The sequence below is a fragment of the Ranitomeya variabilis genome, chromosome 5, assembly GCF_051348905.1.
Source record: "Ranitomeya variabilis isolate aRanVar5 chromosome 5, aRanVar5.hap1, whole genome shotgun sequence".
Taxonomy (NCBI): Eukaryota; Metazoa; Chordata; class Amphibia; order Anura; family Dendrobatidae; genus Ranitomeya; species Ranitomeya variabilis.
The window spans coordinates 350,616,292-350,634,348 of NC_135236.1; the positions used below are offsets into that span (position 1 = coordinate 350,616,292).

General features: G+C 44.3%; 1 protein-coding gene across 2 annotated transcripts in view; it reads left to right on the forward strand.

Annotated features, from left to right (window-relative positions):
* Positions 1-18,057, forward strand: part of TBC1D22A (TBC1 domain family member 22A) — an 849,217-nt gene that overhangs the window by 164,408 nt on the left and 666,752 nt on the right. For both annotated transcript variants that reach the window (XM_077264859.1, XM_077264857.1), the window contains exons 6-7: positions 8,930-9,058; positions 10,999-11,061. In XM_077264859.1, the coding sequence (XP_077120974.1) occupies positions 8,930-9,058; positions 10,999-11,061 (192 nt within the window). The remainder of the gene's footprint in view (positions 1-8,929; positions 9,059-10,998; positions 11,062-18,057) is intronic.

Sequence of the window (18,057 nt, forward strand, 5' to 3'; positions counted from 1 at the left end):
TGACCACATTTTTGTTCCCACCTCAAGAAGGCGGACTCTGCAGCAACTGAGGTCAGGCAGAGCATACATTTACTTCACCTGGTTCATTAAAATCAATGGCCCCATCGGCAGATACATATGAATCTCGATTTTAGGGCTTCAGACAGAAGCCCCGATGGGGCCACTGATGTGAACCCGGCATTAGTTGTATACATTTTTAAATAAGGTAAACATACTTTATTCGAACTGGACAAAAGATGAGCTACAGTCCCCCAAATAATGGAGGTGCAAAATATTAAGACTTTCTTAAGCATGCTTAAGACCTTATCTTGTGTTTGTTATTGGAGTTTGCCATGTTAGAAAATCCTTGTTTCTTACAAGGGTTCCTTTCAAATTTAGCTAATGACGGGGTGTCCAGCTGTTACTAGTAATATGTGGACTAATCAGCAGCAAATGTTTTGTTTGTCCACAAGAACAACACAAAGACAAAGATAAATTGCATAGTGTGGACCAAATCAGTGGCCCACACTGTGCAAAATGGCATAAAGCCTTTTCTAAACTGGAGCAGAGTCTTCTTCTTCCTAGGTTTCCTCTCTTTGATTCTTGACTTTTTAATGGGGAAAAAATCAGGATCATCAGCAGACTACAAATAAGCACCATTTTTGCATTCAAAACTGTGATTCTTTTAGAAGAAAGTGCCATTACATTCTGTGTTGTGAGCAGAGCCTGAACATGGGCTGTGGAGACTCCTCTATTTTTCCAGTATTTGGCCAGTAGTTACTAGCAGAGGTGGGCCCTGTGCAGGCAGGTTTATGCTTTTGTCAATGCTTCCTCCATGCATTCGGGCCATTAATATGGAGACCTGTGTCTGCTCAGAGGCTGCACAGGCTGCCGGGGGATGGAAAGGAGCATGCTAGGAGGACATGATGTGTGGAATCCCAGTATTCACTGCTCGTATTGATGGCATTAGCTCTCTAATCCTAGAGGAATGCTGGGATTAGACAGATCATGTTAATCCTTCTTCAGACACTGGGAGAAAGAAACCCTAAAAAAAAAAGGCAATAAAATAAGATTAAAATAAAAAACACTGTGAAATAAAAATAAAATCTACCACCTTCTCCCAACCTACTGAATATATGAATGCATTTTACATGGATGCTTCATAATAATAATAATAATAATAATAATAATAATTTTATTTATATAGCGCCAACATATTCCGCAGCGCTTTACAACTTATAGAGGGGACTTATACAGACAACAGACATTACAGCATAACAGAAATCACAGTTCAAAACAGATACCAGGAGGAAAGAGGGCCCTGCTGCTCGCAAGCTTACAATCTATGAGGAAAAGGGGAGACACAAGAGGTGGATGGTAACAATTGCTTTAGTTATTTGGACCAGCCATAGTGTAAGGCTCGGGTGTTCATGTAAAGCTGCATGAACCAGTTAACTGCCTAAGTATGTAACAGTACAGACACAGAGGCTATTAACTGCATAAAGTGTATGAGAACATGATGGAGGAACGTGATTATGTTGTTGTTTTTTATTAATAGGCCACACAGGGATAATTAGGTTAATGCGTTGAGGCGGTAGGCCAATCTGAACAAATGAGTTTTTAGTGCACGCTTAAAACTGTGGGGATTGGGGATTAATTGTATTAACCTAGGTAGTGCATTCCAAAGAATCGGCGCCGCACGTGTAAAGTCTTGGAGACGGGAGTGGGAGGTTCTGATTATTGAGGATGCTAACCTGAGGTCATTAGCAGAGCGGAGGTCACGGGTAGGTTGGTAGACTGAGACCAGAGAGGAGATGTAGGGTGGTGCTGAGCCATGGAGTGCTTTGTGGATGAGGGTAGTAGTTTTGTACTGGATTCTGGATTGGATGGGTAGCCAGTGTAATGACTGGCACAAGGTAGAGGCATCGGTGTAACGGTTGGCGAGGAATATGATCCTGGCAGCAGCATTCAGGACAGATTGGAGCGGGGAGAGTCTGGTAAAAGGTAGGCCAATTAGTAGAGAGTTACAATAGTCCAGACGAGAATGAATAAGTGAGACAGTAAGAGTTTTTGCAGAGTCGAAAGTAAGAAAAGGGCGAATTCTGGAAATGTTTTTGAGATGCAGATAAGAAGAGCGAGCCAGTGATCGGATGTGGGGGGTGAATGAAAGCTCGGAATCAAGGATGACTCCAAGGCAGCGGGCATGTTGCTTTGGAGTAATGGTGGAACCGCACACAGAGATGGCAATGTCGGGCAAAGGTAGGTTTGTAGAGGGAGAGAACACGAGGAGTTCAGTTTTTGACAGGTTCAGTTTCAGATAGAGGGAGGACATGATGTTAGAGACAGCGGTAAGACAATCACTGGTGTTTTCTAAAAAGGTCGGCGTGATAACAGGAGAAGAGGTATATAATTGGGTGTCGTCAGCATAGAGATGGTACTGGAAACCAAATCTACTGATTGTTTGTCCAATAGGGGCAGTATACAAAGAGAAGAGGAGGGGGCCTAGGACTGATCCTTGAGGAACCCCAACAGTAAGGGGAAGGTGAGAGGAGGAGGAACCAGCAAAACAAACAGTGAAGGATCGGCCAGAGAGATAGGAGGAGAACCAAGAGAGAACGGTGTCCTTGAGGCCGATGGAGCGGAGCATAGTGAGGAGGAGCTGATGATCCACAGTGTCGAATGCTGCGGAGAGATCCAAGAGAATGAGCATGGAATAGTGACCATTAGATTTAGCTGTTAGTAGGTCATTAGAGACTTTAGTGAGGGCAGTTTCAGTAGAGTGTAAAGAGCGGAAACCAGATTGAAGAGGGTCGAGAAGAGAATTATCTGAGAGATAGCGGGTAAGACGGGAGTGGACCAGGCGTTCCAGGAGTTTAGAGATGAAGGGAAGATTAGAGACAGGTCTATAATTAGCGGCACAATTTTGATCGAGGGAGGGCTTTTTAAGTAGTGGATGTATGATGGCATGCTTAAATGAGGAGGGAAAAATACCGGAAGTGAGGGAAAGGTTGAATATTTTTGTTAGGTGAGAGGTGACAGCCGGGGAAAGGGACTGGAGGAGATGCGACGGAATGGGGTCGCTGGTGCAAGTGGTCGGGCGAGAAGATGCAAGGAGCCTGCTTACTTCTTCTTCTGTAACTGGTTCAAAGTCAGAGAGTGAACTAGATGCAGTGGGGGAGGGAGGACAGTGCTTGGTATGAAGAGATTGGGAAATGATTTCCTGTCGAATGTGGTCAATTTTTTCTTTGAAGTAATTGGCCAGATCGTCAGCGTGGAGATCTGTGGTTGGGGCCTGCTCTCTTGGGTTGAGTAGGGACCGGAAAGTGTCAAAGAGACGTTTAGGGTTATTGGACAGCGAGGTGATGAGGGTGTTGAAATAGGTTTGTTTGGAGAGGTGAAGGGCAGAGTTGTATGTTTTTAACATGAACTTATAATGGATGAAATATTCGGGCAGATTAGATTTTCTCCACAGACGTTCGGCGCACCTGGAGCACCGCTGCAGGAAACGTGTTTGCAGCGTGTGCCACGGTTGTCGCCGTCTGTGCCGAGTTGTTCTATGTATAGGAGGTGCAGCTTCTTCCAGGGCACTTTGCAGGGTTTCATTGTAATGCTTCAGAGCAGAATCAGGACAAGAGATGGAGGAGATTGGGGCCAATGAAGACTGCAAGTTCTTCATAAGTTTCTGGGTGTTAATGGCCTGTATGTTTCTATAAGTGTGGAAAGTGGGGATGACCTGAGCGGGATGGCAGTTCTTGATAGAGAATGAAAGAAGGTTGTGGTCAGAGAGCGGGAGAGGGGAGTTTGTGAAATCATCCAGTGAGCAAAGCCGGGAGAAGACCAAATCAAGGGAGTTTCCATCATCATGTGTTGGAGAGTTAGTATGCTGCGAGAGGCCGAAAGAGGAGGTTAGAGATAAAAGGTGAGAAGCAGATGGGGAGAGGGGAGAAGCAATTGGGATATTGAAATCACCCATGATGAGGGTGGGGGTGTCATATCATGGAATACGTGTTGGATAAAATCCACGTGAATTACTGCCTGTGACCAGCTTTTGTTCCTGCAGCTCAGTCTCTATCTGCCCTTAATCCTACTATAGACCTTTTGGTGCGCACATGCTTCTGTCCCATTTACCCTCTGTGCAGTTCTGCATTGGAGGTTCTTTTGCAAATTGGGCCAAAAATACCAAATATTATTTAGTCAGACTGAAATATTAGCAAATATTAATTAAGCAGATAGAAACACGACTTCATTGCAGTCAGTAGAGTCTGTCAGGCATTGTCGGTGTCTGTCATGAGACGGATCCGGTACTACCATTCATTGTTTAATTGTTCAGCTCCTTTGACCAGATGTGACCAGACCAGGTAGCCAGCTCTCCTTCACTATAAACCCTGCTAGTGCACTTAATCAATATGTCGCTGTCACTGTTATCATCTGATGTAGAGAATCTGAAAAAAATGGCTCCCCAAATGCAGGCCTGTCCCTCCGTATCCATGATGGTGGGAAGCTACTCCATAACCTATAAACTGGCGGTCTGTTCAGAACTGGGACAGCTCTGAAGATCACTCCTAGTTTTACATGGCTCACTTTGTTCACATGTGGGTGGGGACTGGTTGCTGCAGTCATTGTAATTATGGGTGATGTTCAAGGGTCTTCATCTACCACTTATGTTATAGAGCAGGGGTCCCCAACCTGCGACTCAGGAGCCACATGTGGCCCACGAGCTAAAGAACTTTGGCTCTCGACCGACTGCCAGGTTCCTACATTAACACAAGGTCTAGCAAACCACCTATGAAGGGAAGGTCTCCAGATGGTGACTTTGGGTAGCCCTGCACATAAGAGCAGATCAGAATGTGTACATACCTGCTGAGATATTTCAAATTGCAGATAGGATGATACTCTTTAGAGGGGAACTTGAAGCTAAGTGCAATAGTTTGGAGAGTGTGCTTGATACAAGAGTACCGAATGAGGGTAAAGTATGGGAACACTTTGTAATTACACAACCCATACTGGATGGGGCACAATGTCTGAGTATGCTTTCTGTGGAAAAGCTTTGGCTGTCACTATACCGGGTAATGACAGGGGTGAACCTAGCCTCTCTGCTGCCTGAGGCGAAAGGAAAAATGGCGCCCCCCCCCCCCCACACACACACACACAGTCCCTGCCTCACTGCCTGTGCACACACATCCCTCCACCAAACCCGGTAATCGCCGCTCACAGTAGCATACCAGCAGAGGTGTATCTAGGGATTCTGGCACCAGGGGCAAGAATTAATTTTGGTACCTCCACCAAGGACATATGCGATTTGCACACTCAGTCATGTACCGACGAGCTCCTCTCCCTAATGCTCTCAATGTTCAGTGAAAAACTGAGAGAAGCAGAAGAGAAGCTTGTTGTCACAGGACCATGAGTATGAAAATCGCATATGAGTGACGTGTCCATGTGATGAGTACTGGAACCTGCAGAGCTGAATCCTGACATCGCAGCTTCTGAATTCTCACAACTAATGCACTGCACACATTTAGGATTCTCCCTGGCCGGTGGACGGTCATGTCAGCACAAGCATGTGATTTGTATACTTCTGACCACATTCCAACTAGACGTGCCCGGCCTCACTCAGTTCATTTTCATAGAGTGAGGTCACACATGTCTAGTCAGCATGTGACCGCATTAATGTAAATCACCAGCACCAGAGAATCCTGACAGCGTGTAGTGCGCACTGTGAGAAGTCAGAAGTCTGCAGTCACAAAGAATGACTGCAGACTCATCACAAACCTGATGAGAGTTAGTTAGTATGACAAATAACATTTACATCCAGGTACCTTATAGATGACGTAGTCTCTTGAGTCGTTCTCCTTTTCTTCATCTTGTCCAGACCCCATGATGAGTTTTCTCATCCACAGCCGTCTCTGCAGACTTCTATCTTCTCCACTCTTTTGCAGAAAGTCTCCACAAGACGCCCTTAAAGATATAAGTGTCATTATAATGCTCCTGTATAATAAATTGCCCCTCACTATATTGTCTGCACAAAATATGACCCCCACACTGTCCCTCTTATGGTACATGCTCTTCACACTGACCTCTCCTTTCTATACACACTGTGTCCCCCCTATAGGGCCTAGTATTTATACTCCATATTTATACTCCATCCTCCCACCCTGTGTGCGTGGCTCCCCCATCCTCCCACCCTGCGTGCGTGGCTCCCCCATCCTCCTCCCCTGCGTGCGTGGCTCCCCCATCATCCTCCCCTGCGTGCGTGGCTCCCTCATCCTCCTCCCCTGCGTGCGTGGCTCCCCCATACTCCTCCCCTGAATGCGTGGCTCCCCCATCCTCCCCTGCGTGCATGGCTCCCCCATCCTTCTCCCCTGCGTGTGTGGCTCCCCCATCCTTCTCCCCTGCGTGTATGGCTCCCCCATCCTTCTCCCCTGTGGGCATGGCTCGCCCATCCTTCTGCCCTGCGTGCGTGGCTCCCCCATCCTTCTCACCTGCGTGCGTGGCTCCCCCATCCTTCTCCCCTGCGTGCGTGGCTCCTCCATCCTTCTCCCCTGTGTGCATGGCTCCTCCATCCTTCTCCCCTGCGTGCATGGCTCCCCCATCCTTCTCCCCTGCGTGTATGGCTCCCCCATCCTTCTCCCCTGTGGACATGGCTCCCCCAACCTTCTCTCCTGCGTGCATGGCTCCCCCATACTTTTTCCCTGTCATACTCGCCTCTCACCGGGTGGCGCAGAACTTCCTGGCATCTCTGCAGCGTCTTCCTTCCTGTCTTCAGCGGTCACATGGTAGCGCTCATTAGGGTGATGAATATGCGCATATTCATGACCTTAATGACGGTACCATGTGACTGCTGAAGACAGGACGCACTGCCGGCGCTGAGACACAGTTGCAGCCACCGCTGGAGGAAGGTGAGTATTACGTCTTCAGGGAGGGGGGCTGGAGGGAGGAGGGGGGGCGGGGAGGAGGGGGGGCGGGCACTTGACCCCGGAGTTTAAAAAAAAACAAAAAAAAAACAACAAAAAACCTAGCAGCGCAAATCCAGTTACAGAATCTGCCGCCCCCTCTCTTCTGCCGCCTGAGCCAAAGAGCTCAAGTCGCCTCATGGTAGCAGCGTCACTGGGTAATGATGGTCCCTGACTGTCTCTACAGGGGAGAGGGGCTCTGGATGTGGCTCGAGACCATCTCTCAGTTGAATGTGGCTCTCCAAGTAAGAAAGGTTGAGGACCCCTATTACCGAGAGTGTGGGTTAAGGGAGTCCACCTCTGCTACTAAACATGGGGAGCGTATGTATGATGGCGTCCATGTAAGTGTTAAATGTGCATGTGAATGCATCCATATTTGCAGATTGAATGGGAGTGCATCCATATGTGTTGTAGGAATTAATGTGTGCTCACTCCTGGATGTAGTGAGTATTGTGCATAGGGCATCAATGGTTAGCACTATAAAAGGGATATTGAGGCTAAAATATTGGAGCGGGAATAAGTTTAAAGCAGATCTGTCTCTTATAATTGCCTCCCAAAGGGAACCTGTCAGCAGGATTGTGCACAGTAACCTACAGGCAGTGTCAGGTCGGCGCCGTTATACTGATTAAAATGATAACTTGGTTGGTGAAAATCCGTCTTGTGGTTGTTTAATCCTTATTTTCAGTTAATGGTATGCCCGTGCTCCGGGGCGGCCTATGGGGGTGGGGAGGGCCTTCATGGGGTGGTCTGATTATGTATTCATGTGTATGGCTTCTGACAGGTCACTGATCCCTCACTGACCAGCCCCTTGGTTTACATACTGAATATTTATATATATCTTGGGGGGAAAAAAACCCTTCTGCAGGCACCAGTGATGGCACCTGCACTGCAGCATGATCACATATGTAATGAATTATATACACATTTGTTTTATATAATCCTGAAGGTCTTTAAAAAAAACAAAAAACTGGTGTTGCCATCTTGGAGATTTTTTTTTTTCTCTAGCAAGTTTGTGCCTCCTGCACAGTAGCAGCTATGCGATCATGCTGTAGCGCAGGTGCCACCACCGATGCCTGCCTACAGAAAGGTTTTTTTTCTCCAAGATATATATCCTATTCTTTATGTAAACTAGGGGGCAGGTCACTGAGGGATCAGTGACCTGTCAGAAGCCATGAGGACCCGTGAGCACGAGCATATCTAACTCAAAACTGAAAATAAAGATTACACAACAACCACAAGACTGACTTCAGCAACGAATTTTAATCAGTATAACGGCGCCGACCTGACTCTGCCTGTAGGTTACTGTGCACAATCCTGCTGACAGGTTCCCTTTAAGAGAATTATTTGACTGATGGGTCAGGGGGTTATTCTGGCTGCCAAACTCCTATAAATAAGCGTGTTGGCACATACTAATGAGATGCCACCACATGTTGGAAGGGGACAACCCACCACTTTTGCTATCCCCTTTTGTTTTGATGCATTAGCGCATGATTTATGGCCAATGGAACTTCCCATCAAGAGTTGTACAATTAAGTAAGTCCACCAAATGAGCGTCTCTCCTTATGAGTGATGGAATTGTGCTGTAATGTATGGGAAACACCGCAGCTGTAACTAGTGTGGGATAAAGCCGGTCCTGGTTGCAGAGTTTGGATCAGGCTAGTGTTACTTCTAGAAGATGTATGATGGGGATGGTTGTGTGCTTTAGAACAGTTTATTTTTATTGCGTTTTAAACTTTCTTATTGCAGCCATTCTGCTAAAGGTCAGAGAAGACATCTTAGATTTTTGTCTTGTATATAAACACTATGTAGTGTACCATGTGCTTCGGGCCTGTACTGTGACATTTGCGGTACTGGATCTGTTGGTTTTGCATTTATTGGCACAAACATCTGAAATACAACTGTATCCGCTTTCTATTGGTGACTGCTTCACTGTTTGTGTCAGTGGGAATTATTATTTATTCCTAAACGTTCACATTCTCTTGTGTTTCTTTATATATCAGGGCTATCTCCCAGCAAATGTGGAAAGAAGGGATGGCACACTGAAAAGAAAGCAGAAGGAGTATTTTGCCTTTATAGAACAGTACTACAACTCCAGGAACGATGAAGCAAATCAAAGCACATACAGACAGGTACATATTTCAGTTACTGAGAAGTTTTATACCTCTTATACAGAAGTAATGAAATCAACCCTCAAGCCCAAAGCAAATATTTGATGATACAAATCAGTTATATTGTTAAAGGGGTATTCAAACCTTCAAGATCCTATCCCAGTATTTAGTGGGTGTAAAAATAATATTAGCAAATCGCTCCAATTAGAAATGTATAGTTCTTCTGATTCACTAGGTCGCTTACTCCATGTTCAGGGCATTGCAGTTGCTTAGGTATCCATGGTTATGTCCACTAATATAATGACAGGTAGTTAGCTCTTAGAGGTCGTAACCGTGGATACATAAGCTATTGCAATGCCCTGCACATTGGGTAAGCGATATAGTGAATCAGAAGAACTATACCACATTTCTAATTGAAGGTTTTTGTAATATTATTATTACACCTACTACATATTGTGATAGGACCTTTGAGACGGGAGATACCTGTTTATAAACCCCGGCTCCCTTTTCTAGCATTCCCAGAAGTCACATGTACACCTTGTGGTCTGTCAGTGATGGTCCCAACACCAATATGATCCTGATGTAGATTGATTCTGAAGTGTAAACTGATGTTAAACATGGAGCATGACATTTATTAAAGTTTTTAAGTCCAAACTAACTGACCGAAAGACCTAAATGCATTTGAAAAGAATGTCACCAGATTTGTGCTACCCCATCCCCCATCAGAGTGCAGCTTGTAGGGCCAGAGACCGTGATTCCAGCCATGTCTCATTTTGCTTGTTGCTGCAATTTTGATTAAAAACTTTATTTGCTGCAGATCTGAAAGTTCTTGGAACCCTGAGCTCAGTATAGCCTCGCCGACACCACTGATTGGCCGCTTCTTAGGTTTACTGTGCATAGGCAGAAAGCTGCCAATCAGTCGTGGGGCTGAGGTTATTCATAGCTCATGAATATAGAGGACTAAAATGGCAGCAGATTTACCAGTCCTGCAGTGGTAATCTCCTGCTGTATACAGTGATTATTATCATAACCACACTAAGCAGCCCAATAAGTGACACATCGCTGGAAAACTGGTTTCCGCCCTTACATTATGCTGCATTCAGATTAGATTGCAAAAAATCTGCTGACCGATTCTGTTTAGTATTGTATAGTATAGTATTGCATTTATTTTTTGTATTAGTATTTAGTACAGCCTTCACTGAATTAGCTGTGTGCTCGGCCTGCTGAAGGCCACTATGCAGCATTCATATTTGTCAGCCGAGTTCACACACCGTGTAGCTGGTGGCTATCTTGTGCACAGATTTTGCCACACAAATCTACCACATGTCACAGTACCAGCACGGTTGATAAGTTCCAATTTAACTTCATCCAAATGTATTTTTTTGGCTTTTGTTATTTCTTTTATATTTGTAGTTTGTCGATTTTCATTGCAGAATTTTGCTGCATATTTTGCCTATTCAGTTCAAAGGGGACCTTGAATTGGCAGGATAAACCATTAGTCTGGCATTGATTTGTTGTAGCTTTTATATATGACAGGATAAAGCAGACCTTCTACCTCTTTATTCATGCGATCTTATATGCTAATTGGTCAGTCGCAGCTCCTAAATGCTCCGATTCCTGCGATTGAGCCTGTGCTACTGTCCCACCGCTATTGTAGCCATAAGCAGGGCTTACAGTTTCCATTTAAGCATCTTATTCCGAGGACTCCACTTGCCCTTCAAATATTTCTCATCTGTTATACAGGAGTCGACAGAGGACTTGTAAATATGCAAATATATTACCGCAATAGACATGGAAAGCATGGACATGTCTTCTTGTCTAAATGAATTGTTAATGCAAAAGGCAGTTGAGGGTTTAGTAATAAAACGAAATTGTTAAAGAGAAAGTGCTTGTGAAAATGGAAACATATGTGGTTAAATGGCAAAGCTGTTTCCAAAGTCTGCTGTTTTCTGTGCTTGCAGATTCGGATAGATATTCCTAGGATGAGTCCAGAGACACTGATTCTTCAGCCGGTCGTAACTGAGGTAAGTTCTGGTTACCTTGCATGTGCCCTCGCTCAGGGCCTGGCATCATATAGTTACTTTCCCTCTGCGTCATGCATGGTCCTTTGTGCTGCCCAGATGAGGACCACAAAGTTAGCTACAGACGTTTTGGCCACAGCCCAGTTTTTATGGTTAAAGATGGCTTTTTGTCGCTGCTATATAGCAGTGTACTGCAGTAAAAGGGAGTTGTGACTCACAAGTTACTGAGACAATAAAGTCACTAAATATCTCCTACTTTTTGTGACTTGTTTTGGCGAGATACCCTGCAGGTTTCAGTGCGACTCCATTCACCTACATTACACGGGCACAGCATCTTTTTCTGCATGATTTGTTACAGACAAAATTGACATGTAGCCCAAGCCTAACCCAGGATTTTTTTACTACCAGGTCTCCCAGAAAATAAGCCCAACTCCGAAAATAAGCCCTAGCATGATTTTACAGGATTTTTGAAGTGTGCTTCAAATATAAGCCCTAGTCCAAAAATAAGCCCTAGTAGTTAGTCAGGGCCGGCGTTGGGAGGAGTGAAACTTTTCAGTCGCCCAGGGTCACCAGCGTTTCTATCCCGAGGTTAAGACTGCTTGAGGACCTTTGGTGATTTCACAATCATGTGACCATAATGTCACCAAAAGTGTCTCAACTGCAGGAATGTGGAGGTCTGATCTGAACAGGAGACAGCCTGGTATGCAGGGCCAGCATTAGGGAGAATGGGGGACAAACTGGGCAATTTTTCAGGGCCCCCACTCTTATTCTGAGGTCACTCCTGCTTGAAGACCTTTGTTTGACATCACAATCAAGAGACCTTTGGTGACATACTGGTCACATAACTGCAGGAATCTGGAGCTGAAAAAGAGACAGACTGGTATGTACGGTATGTGTAGTGTGTGCATATGTACATACTTGTATATGCTCACTGTGTGTGCATATATACACACATATGTATGCACAGTGTGTGTATATACATGTGTATGTACTTTTTTGCCCGAGGAGCATGGCACTTGTAAGATTAACAATTTATTAAGTGGTGTGCACCTTTTTCGTTATGTAATCTGAAGACAGCATTATGTAGGGGTAAAATCTCAGATTTCAGAGATGTCTCTCTTGTCGAGCTCCATGCTTTTGCTTACTTGCAACTATTGTTTTCACACCAGGATCTTGTTATTGCTGGGCACAGCAGAGTGCCTCCTGGTCTGAGTCCGCCCCCTTCTGTGATAAGCAGCTTACAGTCTATGGACTTTGTACACAGCCTGGTGTGGGTGGGGTATTCTTTATCAGCTCTGCTTCATGCTAAATCTAAAATTTCTGAGTGAGTATAATTGCACACAGTAAGTGATACCTTGTTGGATTCAGCTTCTTTTTGCCTACATCAGGCTGCTCAGAGATGAGGTAGCAAAAACCCGCTGACTGATTCCCTTTAATGAATTAGGTGCACCTTACTCCAGCGGCCCAGTTCATTAAGACTGGCCTGCACAACACCAGTCATCAGGGCCATTGTTCTTGTTACTACACAGATGTGGTGCTGATATCCTCATACGTATGGGGACAGAATGATCTATTAGTGATCATTCGAACCCCATTGTTCTTTATCAGCCTTTGTAGAGAGTAGATTGTTGTATGTGAAAAAAGGAAATGGGATCTCAAGAAATTCATGATGGAGTTCAGTATTTGGACAGTTATGTTAATGTTCCAGAATATGATGACATGATTATATTTGAATAATAAAATAATCCCTTTCCCATCTTTCGGAGCAGTTCGGCATGTGCACTTTGATCATCCTTAACGCCATGTGCGTCTAGATTAGACGGCAGCTCCCTAATTGCGAAAAAGCTTTGTCACCTGACAATACAAAGGTGACATCAACCTTAATGCTATCACCCCACTTGCCACCTCACCAAGGCAAGTGGGAAGAGCAAGGCTAAGTGCCAGATTTGGTGCATTTTATGGATGCACCCTTTTCGGGGTGGCTGAGAGCTGATGTTTTTACTCGGGGACAGTGTCAATATCAATGGCCCCTTTCTAGGCTATTAATATCGGCACGCAGCTGTCTGCCTAGCTTTTGCTAGTTACGTTATTTTTATTTGTTGTGTCCTCCATTTTATTAACCAGTAAGTGCTAAGTATACAGCTGTGAGCTGATATTAATAGCTTGGGAAGCTACATGGTATTACTCCTTTCCCAGGCTATACACATCTGCCCCCAGCTGTCTGCTTTCCCTCTGTTGGTTAATAACATTTCGGGAGATCCCGCACCATTTTTTTCTCAAAATAATTTATTAAGTAGTTAAAAGGAGGAAAATATTAAAACAATTGACGCAAAAAATGTGGTCATGACGCACTCTTATTGGGAGGGTATCTGCTGCTGACACAATAATAGTGGTTATGTCCCCAGTTTCTGTACTAACATCCCCCATCCAGGTATATATGCCTCTCACATCCTGATAAATATGTCCCCATCCAGGTATATAGAATCTAGAATATATGGCCCCCCAACCTGGTATACAACCTTCATCCTGGTTTATATGGCACCCATCCTAGTATACATGGCTCCCCTTTCCTGGTATACATGGCCCCCCTTCCTGGTACACATGGCGATGGCTCCCATCCTGCTATACATGGCACCCATCACGCTGCACACAGAATAAAATAAAAGATCCTGCTTGGCTTCCCTGCGATCCCTTGTAGCGTGGTGTCCTGTGCTGGTGCCGGCAGCTGATTTAAGCATGTAACAACGCATGACGTCACTGCCATGTGCTCCCAGATGCCGTGGTCAGCTGCTGGAATATTCACTGCTCCGTACGCAGTGTGGAACGGTGAATATTCATTTTCTTTACTGGCGGGCACATGATCGCCCAGCCGCTGCAGGAAGCCGGCGGCTAACAGTCAGTGTGTCATCTATTAAAGAAGATGAATATTCACTGCTCTCCACTCCCTTATTCCTGCCCACCTCTCTGCCCCGGCTTTAGTACATAGAGGTGGGAGTGACTATGGGCACGGGGCAAAAATTAAGAGACCACCACATCAAAACCCTGTCATGGGCAGCCCAATCTCCAGACGTGAACCCCATTGAAAACCTCTGGAATTGTAGTCAAGAGGATGATGGAAAGTCACAAGCCATCAAACAAAGAAGAACTGATTCAATTTTTGCGCCAGGAGCAGTGTGAAAGACTGGTGGAAAGCATGCCAAGACGCATGAAAGCTGTGATTAAAAATTCATGGTTATTCCACAAAATATTGATTTCTGAACTCTTCCTGAGATAAAACGTTAGTACTGTTGTTTCTAAATGATTATGAACTTGTTTTCTTTACATTATTTGAGGTCTGAGAGCACTTTTTATTTATTTTTAATTTGACCATTTCTCCTTTACAGAAAAAAAATACACATTTATTGCTTGGAAATTCGGAGACATGCCGTCACGAGTTTATAGGATAAATTAACAATTTCCATTTTACTCAAAAATGTACCTATAAAGAGAAAAATCAGACAAACTGAACATTTTGCAGTGGTCTTTTAATTTTTGCCAGAGCTGTATGTAGTCAATCGCAGCATGCTGTGATTTTTTTCTCAGTCCGATTTCAGCTGAGAAAAAAATCGCAGATGAGAAGGGGCTCATAGATTAAAATTGGTCAGAGTGCAATCCGATTGTACTTGTTAGTTTTCCTCGCAGATGAGTATCAGCCCTTACACACTTGATATCGTCTTCGGGGTGGGCCTATATATCTGATATGCATGGCTTGCTTTTAGTGATAAAGAGTCCCATGTGATAAAAATCCATAGGATATGATGGGAAATCTAAACAAAATGACCCATAGCCTACAGTACATACAATTACCGGTACATTTGTATCAGAAATGCAGCAGGATACTCCACTGTTGCTGGTAATCTGCAGGTCCATATAGAACGTTACACTTAGCCATTCATTCCATGCCTGTAGCTCATTTTAGTGTCTTTTGAGTAATTTTGGTGTGTAGTCTTGAATTCTGAGACGCATCGGGTTTGATAATTCATATTTTACATCTCTTGGTTGTCCGGTGTGATAGAAATCTTCTAGAGTTAATAGATGCACAAAGCAAATAATTATCCGAAGTCACACTTCACACAAGAGAGCACTTATTCAGAACGTATCACTGCATAGTAAGATACATTTTATTTGTTTTCCCTTATGATTGGCAGATACATCAGCTTTTGTCATGCTTGATCAAAAGCCTAACCAATCTTTTTATTGAAATGTGCAAGTATTTTATTATCCAGTATTTCTTCTGGTGGAGAAATGATGGGCTTCTTTCCATACATAATAGTCTGGGATAAATTCTTCATGATACAATCTATTATTTTCGCTATTAATATTGTTATAATTTGCTGTTCTCGAGGAGACACACGAGTCATTTTATTTATATCCTTTTCTGAAACATAATTTACTAAAATACAAAATGCTGGGGAGGAAATCTGTTATACTGATCTGTCTAAAATATCAGTACCTTTTTTTTTCAGATACAGATCTGGTGTATAATTGACTGTAATTTGTAATGGCTTGGAAATATAAACCATTTACTACATTTTCAATCACCCATGCCAAACTTAAATGTGTGTACATTTGTGGTTTCGTACATAGCTGCTTTATTAGGATGTGTTAATTGGATTTATCGACAAAAAAAACCATTTAGAAACTTTTCACGGGATAGGTAATAAGTGCCCAATTTCTGGGATGCACACAATCACTAGACACAGTCCAAAACGCTATCTTAAAGAAAGTGTATTTACTATATTGACTGGATTAGTATAAAACAAGGCTCACAAAAAACTAATGCCATAAAAATCTATAAAGTTTATTAAAAAAAACAAACCAAATCTAAAAACAATAATGTAACACCAGGTCACTGTTGACCCACCATGCTAGACCAGATCATAGGTAGGTTGGGGTATGGATATGCCTACTTCACCCTTTTCACCCCTACCTTACCTCTACCTATCAGTGGAGGTTGACACCCTCTTGAACGCAATATGGCGCCCTCGCTTGTCGGCGGCTCTCCCTCCTATCCCTAGAATTCCCTAATTATGACACTAAGTAGGGTTTCCGGATTATACCCCTACAAAACACATACCGTACAAGAAGCCATGCAATATTAATACAGTATATAACCAACCAAGGAATTCTCAACAAAACCGGCACCACACAAACTCTGTCTAGTACACAATAACAAAATAATCTGTGACTCTAGGAAAAGTGGGACAGCTATAACATATCCCTAGAGTAATCCCTACCTGCCAGCGGAGGTTGGCATACTCTTGGACGCAATATGGCACCCCCGCTCCTCGGCGGCTCTCCCTGATACTTAACAATCCTTTATTGAGTAAATGACAGGGAGCCATACGATGTCACCATTCCATATACAGGTTAACGGCCCTAAGCCACCGGCCACCCCTCACTTGTCCTATGAAAAATGGCTCCTAGCGATTTCCAGACTATCACTTGAATTAATTAAAGAAAGAGACACAGTGCAAGATGCTCAAGGGATCTGATTATCTCAGTGGGGTCTCCAAACCTGAGTCCCAACAACAAGATATCATTAATTAGAGATTTTTTTTGTATTGCTTTCTCTAAAAATGCCTATGTGTTCAACCCTATTAATATCCGTTCAATAGTAGATAACCTGCTTAAGCTAATAAGATTTTTAGACTGTGTAGTTTAGGTTTGCACTGTATGTACAATAGACAGAATTGTTATTACATTTGTCCCAGTTGTATTTTGATGGAGTTTACAGTTCTTAAATTACCGTATATACTCGAGTATAAGCCGAGATGTTCAGTCCAAATTTTTGGGCTGAAATTGCCCCTCTCGGATTATACTCGAGTCATGATCGGCGGTGGGGTCAGCGGGTGAGGGGGAGAGAGGACTGTCGCATACTCACCTAGTCCCGGCGCTCCTGGCGCTCCCCCTGCCTGTCCCACGGTCTTCGGTGCCGCAGCTCGTCCCCTGTTCAGCGGTCACGTGGGACCGCTCATTAAAGTTATGAATATGGACTCCACACCCATAGGGGTGGAGCCGCATATTCATTCCTCTAATGACGGTAACGGTGACCGCTGACAGAGGAAGAGGCTGCGGCACCCGGAGACCAGCTGTCTGGGATAAGGAGCCGGGGACGCCGGGAGCAGGTAAGTATGTCATAGTTACCTGTCCGCGTTCCACACGCCAGGCGCCGCTCCGTCTTCCCGTCCTCTTGCTCTGACTGTTCAGGTCAGAGGGCGCGATGACGTACTAGTGTGCGCGCCGCCCTCTGCCTGAACAGTCAGTGCGGAGAGATGCCGAGACGGGACGCTGAGGAGCTGCGGGCAGCAAGAGAGGTGAGTATGTCATTTTTTTTTAATTGCTGCAGCAGCAGCATTATATATGGCACAGCTTTATAAGGAGCATCTATGGGGCAATAATGAACGCTATAGAGCATATATGGCACAGCTTTATAAGGAGCATCTATGGGGCAATAATGACCGGTGCAGAGCATTATATATGGCACAGCTTTATGTGGAGCATCTGTGGGGCCATAATGAACGGTGCAGAGCATTATATATGGCACAGCTTTATATGGAGCATCTATGGGGCCATAATGAACGGTGCAGAGCATTATATGTGGCACAGCTTTATATGGAGCATCTATGGGGCCATAATGAACAATGCAGAGCATTATATGTGGCACAGCTTTATGTGGAGCATCTATGGGGCCATAATGAACGGTACAGAGCATTATATATGGCACAGCTTTATATGGAGCATCTATGGGGCCATAATGAACGGTGCAGAGCATTATATGTGGCACAGCTTTATATGGAGCATCTATGGGGCCATAATGAACAATGCAGAGCATTATATGTGGCACAGCTTTATGTGGAGCATCTATGGGGCCATAATGAACGGTGCAGAGCATTATATATGGCACAGCTTTATGTGGAGCATCTATGGGGCCATAATGAACGGTGCAGAGCATTATAT